This window comes from Heterodontus francisci, chromosome 27 (genome assembly GCF_036365525.1).
Source record: "Heterodontus francisci isolate sHetFra1 chromosome 27, sHetFra1.hap1, whole genome shotgun sequence".
Lineage (NCBI taxonomy): Eukaryota > Metazoa > Chordata > Chondrichthyes > Heterodontiformes > Heterodontidae > Heterodontus > Heterodontus francisci.
In genome coordinates, this window is record NC_090397.1 from 55,877,323 (window position 1) to 55,893,494 (window position 16,172).

A 16,172-nucleotide genomic window follows, 5' to 3' on the forward strand; every position below is an offset into this window, starting at 1 on the left:
ATAGACAGGGGAGGAGTCAAGAGAAGTGGAGCTGGGTGTTGTCAGCATACATGTGAAAAATGACTCTGATTTCAGATGCTATCACTGAGGGACAGCATCCAGATGAGAAATAGGAGGGCGAGGCCAAGGATAAATCCTTGGGGGACACCTGACGCAACGGTGCAGGACCAGGTAGAGAAGCCATTGCAGGTGATACTCTGGCTACAATTAAACAAATAAGAATGGGACCAGGGCAGCAAAGTCCTACCCAGCTGGACAACAGTGGAGAGGCATTGGATGAGGATGGTGTGGTCAACCAAGTCAAAGGCTGCAAACAGGTTGAGCAGCTTAAGGAGGGATAGTTTACCTTTGTCAGAGGCAGGTAAGATGTCATTTGCGACTATGAAGTGAGCTGTTTAGATATTGTGGCACAGGTGGAAACATAATTGGAGGGATTCAAACATGGAGCTCTGGGAAAGAAGGGCACAGATCTGTAAGGTGATCAGGATTTTGGAGAGGAAAGGGAGGTTGGGGATGGGCCAGTAGTTTTCAAGCATGGTGGGGTCAGGGGTTGTTTTATTTGATGAGAGGGGTGATGGCAACAGATCCGAAGGAAAGAGGGACAGCACCTGAACACAGAGAATCATTAACAATACCAGCTAACACAGAACCCAGGAAGGGAAATTCAACAGCAGTTTAGTGGGAACAGAGAAAGAGCAAGTGGGTCTCATAGTCAAGACAAGATCAGAGAGGACACAAGACGAGATAGGAGATAAACTAGAGAGAATGATGCAAGTTTAAGGCTAGGGCGGGTGGGGTGGGAGATCTTGCAGTTTTTGGCCCAGTGGACTCGCGGAAAGGAGTAAAGTGGCAGAGGCAGCTAATCGGATGGTCTCAACCTTTGTGACAAAGAAGTCCATGAGGTCCTGGCAGTTGAGGGTGGAGGAACTTCAGAGAGTAAATTCGCCATAAGTCTCTTAATTCAAGATGCAACACAGCCTTAGTAACTTCAAGTTAGTGACCCATTGCTCCCATCTGCTCTATAAAACTAGTCAGGTGGAATAAAAGAGCAGTTAACACCAATCATAATTCCTTCCAATTTATTATGAGTGTGCCTCAATTGCAAGACTTCATCCAAGCTCAGTCTCTGAACCTTGTAATAGAGGGGGTGACCAACAACTGTGAACACTGCATTTCCAAGAGTCCCACAGCAAGAGGGGATGCAGCTGCTGTGAACAGCACAGAAGGGGGTCATTTGACCCATCTTGCCTGCACTGGGTCTTTGAAAGAACATCGCCTTTTCCCCCATAGCCCTATAAAGGTTTTATTTTTCGAGTATTTATACAATTCCTTCTGGAAAGTTATTACTGAATCTACTTCAACCATTCTTTCAGACAGTGCATTCCAGATCATAACTCAAGTTTAAAAAAAAAAATCCTCTGGCTACTAACCCTTCTGTCATTGGAAATAATTTCTCTTTACTTACTTCATGATTTTGGACACCCCTATCAAATTTAAGAAGAATCCCAGCTTCACAAGCCATAACCAAAAGTCTATATATCAGAGCTTCACAATATCAGCAATTTTGTAGAAGACACAACTCCCGGTATCCTTGCACCAAACATCACCTGTAGCCAAAACAGTGAATAAGTGAGCTCCTTCCCACCTGACCCAGTGCTGCTCAGTAACAACCACTAAGGAAAAAAAAAACAAGAAAAGCACAGGTGGTAACTCCCTTCCTCGAAGAAAAACAACCAGCTTCTACTTGATGTTTCCCCAAAAGCTATGTTTGGGAACCCAAAACATGGGGAGAAAGCTCAGGTGCCAAGACAAATCCCATCGCTTTTATTTTGGTATGTCAGTCACTTAACCATCACACATGTGACATAATGAGCAGTATCTTTTATAAATAGTGTCTAAAACAGTGCTAATTTGCCAGTTAGCCATAACCAACAGAATACAGACATCAAGAATTGAACAGACTGAGTGCACTCAAGGCTCAAAGATGAAGCATCAAAAGATAGAGCAGACAGGAACAGTTAGCTTGGTTCACTAACCATTAACTGGTTTCTGATGATTGGAATCCACAAAATGGCGAGGATTCTCTATGGTATATTTCAGATCTCGAATAGTGTGTGAACCGCCTCCATCACCCCACATTCCTTTCTTAGCAGCTCTCGCTTGATCCTCAAGTTCACAAAGTTTGGCTTGCTCAGGGCTAAGAGAAAAATACAACAAAATTAGCAGATAGGGGCTCAGGAGAATGGAACGTCAGATAAAATCCTGTATACCATTTTTCTACCTAGTGGGCAGCTTGCTCCCAGGCCTCTACCAACATAGCTCTTGAACCTAGGAAGTATCTACATGATCGTGTGTTTCCTGTACCTTGTGTCAGCAGTAGCTCAATGGGTGCCACTCTTGCCTCTGAGTCAAGAGGTTGTAGGTTCAATTCCCACCCAAGAGACTTGAGCACAAAATCTAAACTGACACTCCAGTGCGGTACAGAAGGCATTCTGCACTGTCAGAGGTGCTGTCTTACAGATCAGGTGGAGAAAGAAAAAACCCTTTGCCACTATTTTGAAGTGCAGAGTGACTCAGTGGAGTATAAATACCAGCAGAGACTAGTTCAGTCAAATGGTCTGTTTCTGTACTGTAATTCTATGTAACCTGATGGTCTTCTCTAGCATCATCTAACATAATGGGCTGATAGTGGGAATTCATCATGCGAGGAATCTCTGGCACTAACTTTTATTCAAAAAGGGAGGGAGACAGAGAGCAGGAAACTACAGGCGGGTTAGCTTAACATCCGTCAAAGGGAAAATGTCACCAGCTATTATTAAAGATGTTATAGCAGGGCACTTCGGAAAATTCAAGGTAATCAGGCAAAGTCAACATGATTTTGTGAAAGGGAAATCATGTTTAATCAATTTATTGGAGTTCTTTGTAGTATTGTGTGCTGTGGGATAAAGGGCAACCGGTACTGTACTTGGATTTTCAGAAGGCATTTGATAAAAGTGAAACATCAAAGGTTACTGCAGAAAATAAAAGTTCATGGTGTAGGGGGTAACATATTGACATGGATAGAAGATTGGCTAGGTAGCAGGAAACAGAGAGTAAGCATAAATGAGTCATTTTCTGGTTGGCTAGGTGTAATGAGTGATGTGCCACAGGGATCAGTGCTGGGGCCTCAATTTTTTACAATTTATATAAATGACTTGGATGAAGGGACTGAAGGTGTGGCTGCTAAATTTGCTGATGACACGAAGCTACAAAGGGATATAGATAGGTTAAGTGAGTGGGCAAAGATCTGGCAAATGGAGTATAATGTGGGAAAATGTGTAATTGTCCATTTTGGCAGGAGGAATAAAAAAGCATATTATCTAAATGATGAGAGATTGTAGAGCTCTGAGATGCAAATGGATCTGGGTGTCCTAGTGCATGAATCGCAAAAGGTTGGTAGGCAGGAGCAGCACATTCAGGAAAGATGATAGTATGTCATTTATTGTGAGGGGAATTGAATACAACAGTAGGGAGGTTATGATAGAGTTATACAGGGCATTGGTGAGACCACATCTGGAGTACCTGTGTACAGTATTGGTCTCCTTATTTAAGGAAGGATGTAAATGAGTTGGAAGCAGTTCAGAGAAGGTTTACTAGATGAATACCTGGAATGGACAGGTTGTCTTTGAGGAAAGGTTGGACAGGCTGGGCTTGTATCGGCTGGAGTTTAGAAGAGTAAGAGGCGGCCTGATTGAAACATATAGGACCCGGAGGGGTCTTGACAGGATGGATGTGGAAAGAATGTTTCCTCTTGTGGGAGAATCGAGAACTAGGGGTCACTGTTTAAAAATAATGGGTCATCCATTTAAGACAGAGATCAGGATAATTTTTTTCTGAGGGTCGAGTGTCCTTGGAACTCTTCTTCAAAAGACAGAGGAAGCAGAGTCTTAATATTTTTAAGGCAGAGGTAGATATATTCTTGATAAGCAAGGGGGTGAAAGGTTATCGGGCGTAGGCGGGAATGTGGAGTTCAGGTTACAATCAAATCAGCCATGATCTTGTTGAATAGCGGAGCAGGCTCGAGGGGCTGAGTGGCCTTCCCCTGCTATTTCGTATGTAACACATACCCAACTACTCTAGTGCATAACAGGTTTCCTAATGCTTTATACCACCTACTGAAAGAATAGCAAACTGCTCCATTTTCTAAATCCTTAACACATTTTCTTCCACTGTGCACCCAACCCCCCCAACCTACCAAATTTTAGGCAGACAAGTTAAACTTGGTCATTGGAAATTACAGATTAGGCTCTCAGTAACTCAAGCAGTTAGCAACCGAGGGAAATGCAGTCGGCAGGCCCTAGTTTCGAGCTTCAGTCTTTACCAAATTAACTGACATAGCTACTAACATAGTAGGGGCGCTACAATTGATTTCAACATCTAGAGTTTGGATGGGAAGGGATGGGATAAAAGGTGCTGGGCAGGATGGGAGCGGGAGAAGAAATGCCAAGACAACCCACTCTCAATTGCTACCCAGAAAGCCCAGCTGAGAGAAAAATAATCCAATCTGCCTTGACTAAGTTACTCCAGTGACCAAAACCGGTCCAACACCAACTGCCTCAGCTCACACAGAAATATCAATTGGTTAAGATACCAGGGAGCTCTTGGGCCTGTAGATGATACCTCCAACTGGAGGGGAGAAAATTGGCAGAGAAAAAAAAAAATCAAAGAAAAATGTCAGTTCATACTGCGCACACCTGTGATGGATGAAAAACAGGTTCCCACCCCACTCCATCAATTCCCCACACAGTGAGGTTTCCAATTTCAGTCAAATCACTGGAGATGGCACATCCCCACAGGAACAGGGAGAGCAAGAGCAAGTCACCTTTCCATCTGAGAAAAATGCAAACTTACGACAGCACATCACTGTTCTGAGGGCAAGATGGTGGGAGGGGGTGAAAGAACTAAGAAATGAGAGATAACTGCAGCACCACTTGCAGTTCTCCCAGCAATTTGATTTAAAAAGCTAATGAGTTTCCCATAAATCACCCCCTCACTGTACAAAGGCAGCAAGATGGAACAAAACAACAATCAACACTCAAATAAATGCATGCCACTTCTATCCCACACTTCAAAAGGATTTCAGCAAGCTTTAATTTACAAATCTTCCAGGGTTAAACGCTGTTGTTCAACAGTTATGAGACTACCTCATCATTTGAGGTAGCATTTGAGGTTAGAGATCAATGCTACGCGGCCCCCTAGTTTGCAAACACTTGGAATGGATCAGTTATTATTCATTTCAAATGGGACTTTTGGGGGGGGGGGGAGAGAGAGAAACTTAATGCTACCATCTTTTCCTCTTCATTAACCCAGCACCCGGACCTTTCCCATCAAATCATATTCAAGACAAATATTCATCAACCCCAAAAACCAATGTACATTTGGAGAGAGAGAAAAATGATTTAGTATTTCAAGCAAACAGCCATTGCCTCCCGTCAAGTTAGCAAGTCTAGTGTTACTCTGGATTGTGGAAGGCAAGGAGAACACAAAAAATCCTTTCAGTTTCTTCCAATTCATCGAGTTTTTTTTTTAAATGAAATACTCACTTTGTTCCTCGAATTCCTTCCCTACGAACTGCAACCAACCCCTCAGTTAACAATGATTCTGCAATGTTCTCCCCTGTTGTATCTAAATTACAAGAATGACATAAAAAAAGTCACAGCGCATTAAGAAAACTATGACACAGAAAACAGTAATCTAGAAACCAAGTAACAGCCTTGTATGAAGGTTCATCCAGCAGGAACTAGATAGGTTTTATAAAAGTAGCCAAAATAATCAGAAATTTCTAGATTGGGTTGGATGAGCTGAAGGCCACAACAGCACAGATGTCATGGTATGTGGGAGAGACTGGGATTAATGAGCTAAATGGCCTTTTCCTTCCACTCCTAATGGAGTATGTGCTTATTCCAAGTAAACAGACTGCTCAAAAACAAATCTATTTATTCAAGAATTCAGATAACTCTTTAAACCACAAAAATGAACATCACTGAATCCTAAATATAGACAGTTTAGCAGCAAAACTGGGTTTACTGTGCATGTGTGTGAACAGAGTGTGGCAAATAAAGTTGGTGAGCTGGAGGCGCAGGTAGTCACGTGGAAATATGATGAGGTGACAACGGAGACCTGGCTACTAAATATTCCTGGAATCAAGGTGCTCAGGAAAGATAGGGAAGGAAAGGAGGAGGGGTGGCAGTATTGATTAAGCATAATATTACAGTGCTGGAGAAAAAGATTGCCAAGAGGAGTCAATGATAGCTTGAACCAAATCGATTCTCAGAAACAATAGAGGTACCATTACACTACTGAGTGTATTCTAGAGGCTGCCAACTATTGGGAAAGATATAGAGCAACAAATTTGAAATTACACAGATGCAAAAACTATAAAATAGTTATAATAGGGGACTTTATCCTAATATAGACTGAAATATTACTAATGTAAAAGACAGAAGGGGGGGAGTTTCTGAAGTGTGTTCAGGAGAATTTTCTACATCAGTATGTTTCTGGTCCAACGAGGAAGGAGGCTTCTGGTTCTTGAGAGGTGGAACAAGTGGATCAAGTATCAGTAGGGGATCATTTAGAGGACAGTAATCATAGTATCACAAGGTTTAGGTTAACTACAGAAAACAAGGAGGAGCAATTCAGAGTAAAAACAATGAATTGGGGAGAGCCAATTTCAATGGGATGAGAATGGACCTGGCCCAGGTAAACTGGAATCAAAGATCGGCAAGCAAAACTGTAACTGAACAATGGGCTGCTTTTAAAGATGAGTTCAGGTACAGTCAAGGTACATTCCCACAAAGGGGAAAAGGTAGGACAAACAAAGCCAGAGCTCCCTGGATGATGAAAGAGATCAAGATCAAGCCGAAAAAGGATGCTTATGACAGATGTCAGGTTGATAATACAAGTGAGAACCAGGCTAAATATAGAAACTTCAAAAGGGAAGTGAAAAAAGAAATGGCAAATTGGATCCAAAATTGGCTTTGCGGCAGTAAGGATAATGGTTGACTGGTGTTTTTGTGACTGGAAGACAGATATCAGCGGGGTCCCACAGGGCTCAGTATTTGTTCACTTTTTTTGCAGTTTATATTCATGATTTAGACACAAAAAGAGGTTTGCAGATGATACAAAAATTGGCCATTTGGTTGACAGTGAGGGGGAAAGCTTTCGACTGCAGGAAGATATAGATGATCTAGTCAATTGGGCAGAAAAGTGGGAAATGGAATTCATCTGGAGAGGTGTGAGGTAATGCATTTTGAGAGTTGCAACAAGGCAAGGGAACAAATAAATGGAAGGCGACTGAGTCACGTGGAGTAACAGAGGAACCTTGGAGTCTAAGTCCACAGATCCTTAAAGGTAGCAGGATGGGTCAGGTAAGGTAGCTAGCAAGGCATATGGCATGCTTTCCTTTATCAGCCAAGGCATAGAATACAAAAGTAGGGAGGTTGTGCTAGAACTGTATACATCACTAGTTAAGACTATAGCTTCAGTACTGCTCACATTACAGGAAAGATGTGATTGCACTGGAGAGGGTGCAGAGGAAATTTACGAGGATCTTGCCAGGACTGGAAAATTTTAGCTACAAAAGGAAAGACTGGATAGGCTGGGGTTGTTTTCCTTGGAACAGAGGACGTGGAGATGTGACTTAATTGAGGTGTATATGGACGGCACAGTGGCGCAGCCTCACAGCTCCAGTGACCCAGGTTTGGTTCTGGGTATCACCTGTACGGAGTTTGCAAGTTCTCTGACGGCGTGGGTTTCCGCCGGGTGCTCCGGTTTCCTGCCACAACCAAAGACTTGCAGGTTAATAGGTAAATTGGCCATTGTAAATTGCCCCTAGTGTAGGTAGGTAGTAGGAGAATTGAGGGCAGGTGGGAATGTGTTAGGGAATATGGGATTAACGTAGTATTAGTATAAATGGGTGGCAGTCAGCACTGACTCGGTGGGCTGAAGGGTCTGTTTCAGTGCTGTATCTCTCTATGACTCTCTCTCTCAGATTATGAGGAGCCTATATAGAGTAAATAGGGACGACCTATTTACCTTAGCAGAGGGGTCAAAGATATAAAATAATTGGTGGAAGGATCAGTGGGAGATGAGGAAACATTTTTTCACCCAGAAGGTAGTAAGGACCTGGATCCCACTGCCTGAAAAGGATGGTAGAGGCAGAGACCTTTACCACATTTACAAAATATTTGGATGTCTATTTGAAGAGCCATGACCCACAGATCAATTGCAGGAAAATGGGATTACGAAGAGTAGCTCCGTCAGCCGGCACTGACATGATGGGCCGAATGGCCTCCTTCAGCATCACAAATTTTCTATGATTTTATATACATCTGTGAAATAAGGCTAGAAACTGAAGAGACACTGGCTATAATCTTCCAATCCATCTTAGATATAGGGGTGGCACACCCTTGCTCAAAAATGGGTCTAAGGATAAGCCCAGCAACTGCAGGCCAGTCAGTTTAACCTCAGTGGTGGGAAAGCTTTTAGAAACAATAACCCAGAACAACACTTAATAGTCATTGACAAATGTGGATTAATTAAGGAAAACCAGCATGGATTTATGGCAAATCACAGTTAATTTGATTGAATTTGTTTTAATTTGTTTTTTTTGATGAGGTAACATAGGGGGCTGATGGAAGTAATGTGATTGATGTGGTGTAAATGGACTTTCAAAAGGCATTCAATAAAGTGCCACATAGCAGGCTCATCAGCCAAGTTGAAGCTCTTCGAATAAAAAGGATAGTGGCAGCATGGATACAAAGTTGGATGAGTCACAGGAAAGAGTCATGGTGAACGGTTGTTTCTCAGACTGGAGGAAGGTATACAGTGGGATTTCACAAGGGTCGGTATTAGGACCACAGCATTCTGAGCTTTATAAATAGAGGCACAGAGTACAATAGCAAGGAAGTCATGGTGAACCTTTCTAAATCAATGGTTCGACCTCAACTGCAGTAGCGCCCAATTCTGGGCATCACACTTTAGGAAAGATGCGACAGCAATGGAGAGGGTGCAGAAAGATTTACAAAAATGGTTCCAGTGATGAGGGACTTTTATAAGGACAGACTGGAGAAGGTGGAGCTGATCTCCTTCGAGAAGGTTGAAGAGATTTGATAGAGGAATTCAAAATCATGAGGCATCTGGACAGAGTAGATAGGGAGATACTGTTCCCATTGGTGGGAGGGTCAAAAACCAGAGAACACTGATTTAAAGTGATTGGCCAAAGAAACAAAAGCTACATAAGGAAAAAGTGTTTTTATGCGGCAAGTGGTTAGGATCGGGAATGCACTGCCTGAGTGTGGTGGAGGCGAATTTGATTGTGGCTTTCAAAGGTGAATTGGATAATTATCTGAAAAGATTTGCAGGGCTGTGGGAAAAGGCAGAGGAGTGGGACAAGCCAAGTTGCTCTCACAGAGAGCTGGTACAGACACATTGGGCTTACTGGCCTCTGTGTTGGAAACATTCTATGATTCTAAAAGCAAGACATTTTTCGATGTGGAGAGAAGGCATGGAGAGTCAGAGTCATAATGGTACAGAAGGAGGCCATTCAGCCAGAGTCTATGCCAGCTTTCCATTGAGCTATCCAGTCAGTTCCAGAAATTACTGTGGATCCATCAGTGGCAAAAGCCAGAGAATTAATGATCTGTGCTCAGTGGATGAATGGAGATCGACAAAAACCAAAAGAGAAAATCCAGATACTTTGGAACATGGGACAGAAAGCAGACGCTTAGAAGAGAAAATACATACAATTTACTGGTCATTCTGTACATGTAGGGGAGTGTGTGAGAACACATGTTATGGTTTTCCCCTCCCTCTTGCAGTGAGAGGCCAGCTAAAGCAGAAAGGACGCTTAATCCTAATGGCGCCCATCCTATAGGCCTCGACTTGTCACTTACATTTATCAAAAGAATTACTGGAACTGGTCCCAGCCATTGGATACCAAAATGAGGACAAGAAATATGTAAATTAGTTACAATCTAATTAAGATAACAAAGTTACTAAACAAGTTACTTGTGTCAAGTTATCGGAACTCCTGATACAGAAGGCATAAAGTTTTTTATATTTTCATTGAAGCAATCATTCTTTGCATATGGAGATATCCTTATGCAATATGAAAAATGAGATACTATTTTATGATTGCAGACCCAAAGTTTGAGGATATATTCACCAAGTAATATTTTTCCCCTTCCAATATACAGTGGCTGAGGTGGAGACAACTTGATGCAGTTTATTCGACATCTCCAGCTTGTATGAAGAATACTTCACTAACCTTTGCCCAGGTAAACCATTCCATATTCACGACCCTGGGGAGTCTTGTACTCCACAGTGAAACACACCTCTTTTCCAATCAGTTTCTTCCTGAGAAACTCTCGAGCTGGCCAAGCCCAAGGCTGTAAAAGAGAAGAAATAATGTACACGAGTAACAAACTTGTAGGACAATGAAGATAGGTAAATAGCAAAGTGGTCCAATTGACAACTAAATGCTTTTCTGAAAAGGGAAACTACTCATTTAGTAAAATAAGTGAAATTAATAGAACAAGCTTGTTAGATCAAATAGCTAAGGGTTTCTACCCCCTCTATGATAATTATGCTAGAATATATAAATCTAGCACTGAGTGGCAAATGTATATATCACAAACTATATGTATATAAAATCCTGATCAGCATTCCTCATATTAACTGTATTAATTAAAGGGTAAGGCAGCTTTCTCTGGACTTGGAAGACAAAATAATCAATTATGATCAGCTTGACTCACTTGCTGGCACTTTCACCTCTGAATCAGAAGGTGGTGGGCTCAAGTCCAGGACATGAGCACAAGCTTGACTGATGTCAGTACTAAGGGAATATGCTATTTTAAAGATGTTAAATCAAGGCCCCAGTTGCTCACTACAGTGAATGTTAAAGATCCCCTAACACTATTCAGAGGCAGGAGCTCACTTGACTAGCATCCCTCCATCAACTAACACCATCGACGATCCCACGGGTATGTGGGAAGTTCTGCAAACATGGCTGCTGCATTTGCCTCCATAGCCCTCACTGCACTTAGCTGTATGCAAAGCACTTTCAAATGTGATGTAACGCACAAAGTAAGTGCAAGGTTTGTTTTCAAAATGTATTCAATACTTTCACACCTCAAAAGTCACTGATGCAGCTTCAGATGATAACCATACTCACTCACAAAATAATTTTTTTAAAATATATATATTCATTCTTGGGATGTGGGCATTGCTGGCAAGGGTCAGCATTTATTACCCACCCCTAATTGCCCTTGAGAAGGCGATGGTGAGCTGCCTTCTTGAACTGCTGCAGTCCTTGGGGTGTAGGCGCACCCACAATGCTGTTAGGAAAGGAGTTCCAGCATTTTGACCCAGCAACAATGAAGGAACATCAATATAGTTCCAAGTCATGATGGTGTGCAGCTTGTGGGGGAACTTGCAGGTGGTGGTGTTCCCATGCATGTGGCCCTTGTCATTCTAGGTGGTGGAGGTCAGGGGTTTGGAAGGTGCTGTCAAAGGAGCCTGGGTGAGTTGCTGCAGTGCATCTTGCAGATGGCACACACTGCTGCCACTGTGCATCGGTGATGGAGGGAGTGGATGTTGAGGGTGGTGGATGGGGTGCCAATCAAGCAGGCTGCTTTGTCCTGGATGGTGTCGAGCTTCTTGAGTGTTATTGCAGCTGCACCCATCTAAGCAAGTGGAGAGTATTCCATCACACTCCTGACTTGCGCCTTGTTGATGGTGGACAGGCGTTGGGGGAGACAGGATGAGTTACTCGCCGCAGAATTCCCCACCTCTGATAATCTGCTTAAGATAACAAGCTGAAAACGTCCATAACTATGATACAGCAGTGACTTGTAAACATCTAACTGAAAGAACTGTACAACACTTAACAAAACCATTTATCTACTTATGGCATATCTTATTTTATATATCCTTGGCAATACCACTACTTTGAACAATTAACATTTGTAATAGAGCCATCGCGTTGGTGCAGCTGACAAGTACTGCAATTGAAGGGGAGAGCTTGCGCCCTTTTACTCCCTCCCCCATTCTCTCCAGAATCCGATGACATCCTTAGCCAATAGTGCAGGTCACTAGACATCTGCACTGAAGTTGACCGAAAAAGCGACACTCAAGTCCACTTGCCTTTCCTGTGAAGGAAGTAACTGACCTCTTCTCAGCACACCCCCAAAATCAACACCCAAGATCAGTATTCCGTTGACCACCGCAAGCAAAAATCCACCTCTATTACTATGGTGCGGTGTATTAGGGCTCCACTGCAAACGTTCCACTATGCTACCGTGGAACACTATGTGCATTTGATGAGAACATTAAGACTTTATTCTACCACAGCAAATCATGTGTAACTTTTAGTAGCAATTTTAAAGAAATCAAAATACATGCCAGTAGAGACAGCCTACATGAAGACATGAGAATCTAGTTACAATGACTGAGGCAGTTTGAATAGAAGTCAACCAAAAATCCAAAAAGTCATAATCCTATGACATCTTCCTTTGGGCAGCTCTTAACAAAACCTGCTGGAGTCAGCAGAGCATTGTTCAGCTCTTTACAATGCTGAACAGCACTGACTACTAAACTTGATCGACTTGATTTCAGAGTTCTAGCAGAAGGGTAATGCAAATGGGTCTTGCTAAACGGGAATTGATAATTGTATCCATATGAACACAGCAAGCTGGTTCCAATGTCCTCAATAGCATATATCAAGTTTCAAACTAGAGATAGTCCAGCTTTGTTACCTGCTAGTCAAGCCACAACAGCTTTAATTCAAAAGCACTTCACATACAAATTACTTCAAAAGTGCAATGAGCATTGTATAATAATCACACCAACCATTTTACACAAAGTAAATTGCACAAAAGAAATGGATTACCAGTTGAGTGAGAGCCGTTATAATAGTGGAAGAACCCCTGCTCCTCTCAAGCCATGCCATGGGATCTTTAACAAGTACCCAAACAATCCTCACTGAATTCAATAGGAATAACATTACATACATCATTCTGGCAAAACAATGCCAAATTTAAAAAAGGTCTTTTTCACCCATGAAATTGCTCCGAGTGCAGATCTACTGCCATTACTAATTGGGGTAATTTAATCGTTAAAATTCCATCCTTAATGGCTCACCCAAGACGGAACATAACTGGCCTCTTTAGTGAATCGCATTCTTGGAATTTACCTCAACCACAGTGTACAATTCAAAACTATGCGCAACCTCACATGCTGTGCCTTTTTAAATTAATTTACACTATGACTGACACAGCAATAACTGTGGTCACGAGGTTAGGACATGGTCACATCAGATGTAATATACTCAGAACAAATAACTTTTATCTTTGGAAAAGTAATTTATCAGCAAAAAAAAAAAAAACCCTCAAAAAAAGGTCCAATGACATTTCCAGTTGCTTGGACAAACTTTAGCAAAGACTTATGCCATCTGCATTGTACATTACTTGCCTGTCTGATTACCCAAAACAGCAGCAGTCTCAGACAAAAAAAATGCGAGAAATGTCTAGGAGGTTAATCGGCATTGGAAAGGAAAAGATTGGATGGAACCCCTTCGAACTCACGAATGCCTCCCCTTCTTCTTTGGCCTCCTTACCTCGAGAGACAATGGATAAGCGCCTGGAGGTGGTCAGTGGTTTGTGAAGCAGTGCCTGGAGTGGCTATAAAGGCCAATTCTAGAGTGACAGGCTCTTCCACAAGTGCTGCAGAGAAATTTGTTTGTCGGGGCTGTTGCACAGTTGGCTCTCCCCTTGCGCCTGTCTTTTTTCCTGCCAACTACTAAGTCTCTTCGACTCGCCACACTTTAGCCCAGTCTTTATGGCTGCCCGCCAGCTCTGGCGAACGCTGGCAACTGACTCCCACGACTTGTGATCAATGTCACAGGATTTCATGTCGCGTTTGCAGACGTCTTTAAAGCGGAGACATGGACGGCCGGTGGGTCTGATACCAGTGGCGAGCTCGCTGTACAATGTGTCTTTGGGGATCCTGCCTTCTTCCATGCGGCTCACATGGCCAAGCCATCTCAAGCGCCGCTGACTCAGTAGTGTGTATAAGCTGGGGATGTTGGCCGCCTCGAGGACTTCTGTGTTGGAGATACGGTCCTGCCACCTGATGCCAAGTATTCTCCGGAGGCAGCGAAGATGGAATGAATTGAGACGTCGCTCTTGGCTGACATACGTTGTCCAGGCCTCGCTGCCATAGAGCAAGGTACTGAGGACACAGGCCTGATACACTCGGACTTTTGTGTTCCGTGTCAGTGCGCCATTTTCCCACACTCTCTTGGCCAGTCTGGACATAGTAGTGGAAGCCTTTCCCATGCGCTTGTTGATTTCTGCATTCAGAGACAGGTTACTGGTGATAGTTGAGCCTAGGTAGGTGAACTCTTGAACCACTTCCAGAGCGTGGTTGCCAATATTGATGGATGGAGCATTTCTGACGTCCTGCCCCATGATGTTCGTTTTCTCGAGGCTGATGGTTAGGCCAGCCGCAAACCTGTCAATCAGACTCTGCAGACACTCTTCAGTGTGAGATGTTAAAGCAGCATCGTCAGCAAAGAGGAGTTCCCTGATGAGGACTTTCCGTACTTTGGACTTCGCTCTTAGATGGGCAAGGCTGAACAACCTGCCCCCTGATCTTGTGTGGAGGAAAATTCCTTCTTCAGAGGACATGAACGCATGTGAAAGCAGCAGGGAGAAGAAACTCCCAAAAAGTGTGGGTGCGAGGACACAGCCCTGTTTCACGCCACTCAGGTTGTTGCAGAATTCCATCCAAGATAGACTTTCTATTTCTGATGCTAACTAATCTGCAGTGCATTTCCAACATTTTCTGTTTAAAGAATGGAGACCCTTCCAGACTGGTCAAGAAGCTGGTGTCGCTATTTAAGGAAGGAGCGTTGAGAGAACCAAGTGGGGAAAAAAAAATCACAGAGGAAGAGGTAGCAAGAGCTATAATCCAAACTGCAAAACATCAGTACTGTGGAAAAATAATCCTCCTTCTCAACAAACCACCACTAACCATCCAAACGTGTCCAAGTTTAGTTTAGAGATACAGCACTGAAACAGGCCCTTCGGCCCACCAAGTCTGTGCCGACCATCAACCACCCATTTATACTAATCCTACACTAATCCCATATTCCTACCACATCCCCACCTGTCCCTATATTTCCCTACCACCTACCTACACTAGGGGCAATTTATAATGGCCAATTAACCTATCAACCTGCAAGTCTTTGGCATGTGGGAGGAAACCGGAGCACCCGGAGGAAACCCACGCAGACACAGGGAGAACTTGCAAACTCCACACAGGCAGTACCCAGAATTGAACCCGGGTCGCTGGAGCTGTGAGGCTGCGGTGCTGACCACTGCGCCGCCCCATTGATGAAGTCAACAACACGACAATCTTTGATCATATTGCTCTGTAGCATTTTCAAACATGATCAAAACCAACCGATGCACCACTCCTTCAGTTCTTCTCTTACACTACCCCCACTTTAAATCAAAAGGTTTTTTACGATTAGACTGCAAAACTGCAATCCAACCTCAAATAGGCAATTAGAATTTAGACCAGATCACAGAATTGCTTAAACACTGGGTCAGAGTGAATTCAAACAGCAATACCTTCCTGAGTGTGGTTTGAGCTAGCTAATGTAAAACCAGAAACACACATGCACGAGCCCAAAATCAACAAGGGGCACAGACCACACCTGCAGTTTATCAATTGGTCTTCATATGCACACAGGTCTTTTTCTCCACCTGATTTCCACATCAACACAAATAGCAGAAGCATGTCAAGATAACTAGATCATGTAGGCAAAGCAGAAGCTGGTAAATAAACCGCCACTGCAATTTTACAGGGACAAAAGAACAATTGGCATGTCAGAACATTTTGCACCCACACCATGCTTTGAACAGTAAACCTCCTCTACCCACCGCTGATCCTATTGTTAATACAATAGCAGCACAGTGCAGCAAATCATGGCATCGCTCATCTCTCTCACCCTCTTCTGCTCCCTTTCTCCCCCAACTCCTCCCTCACTTCCTCCTCTACTCCCTCACCCCCTGCTTCCACCCTCACCCCACTTCTGACCCTCCAAACCATCACCATCCCTCCCTCTC

At 43.2% G+C, this 16,172-nt stretch overlaps 1 protein-coding gene across 2 annotated transcripts in view; it reads right to left on the reverse strand.

Annotated features, from left to right (window-relative positions):
* snd1 (staphylococcal nuclease and tudor domain containing 1) overlaps positions 1 to 16,172 on the reverse strand; it is a 1,066,795-nt gene that overhangs the window by 1,038,625 nt on the left and 11,998 nt on the right. For both annotated transcript variants that reach the window (XM_068059385.1, XM_068059386.1), the window contains exons 3-5: positions 10,307 to 10,427; positions 5,583 to 5,664; positions 2,037 to 2,197 (exon numbers count right to left, since the gene is read on the reverse strand). In XM_068059385.1, coding sequence (XP_067915486.1) covers positions 2,037 to 2,197; positions 5,583 to 5,664; positions 10,307 to 10,427 — 364 coding nt within the window. The remainder of the gene's footprint in view (positions 1 to 2,036; positions 2,198 to 5,582; positions 5,665 to 10,306; positions 10,428 to 16,172) is intronic.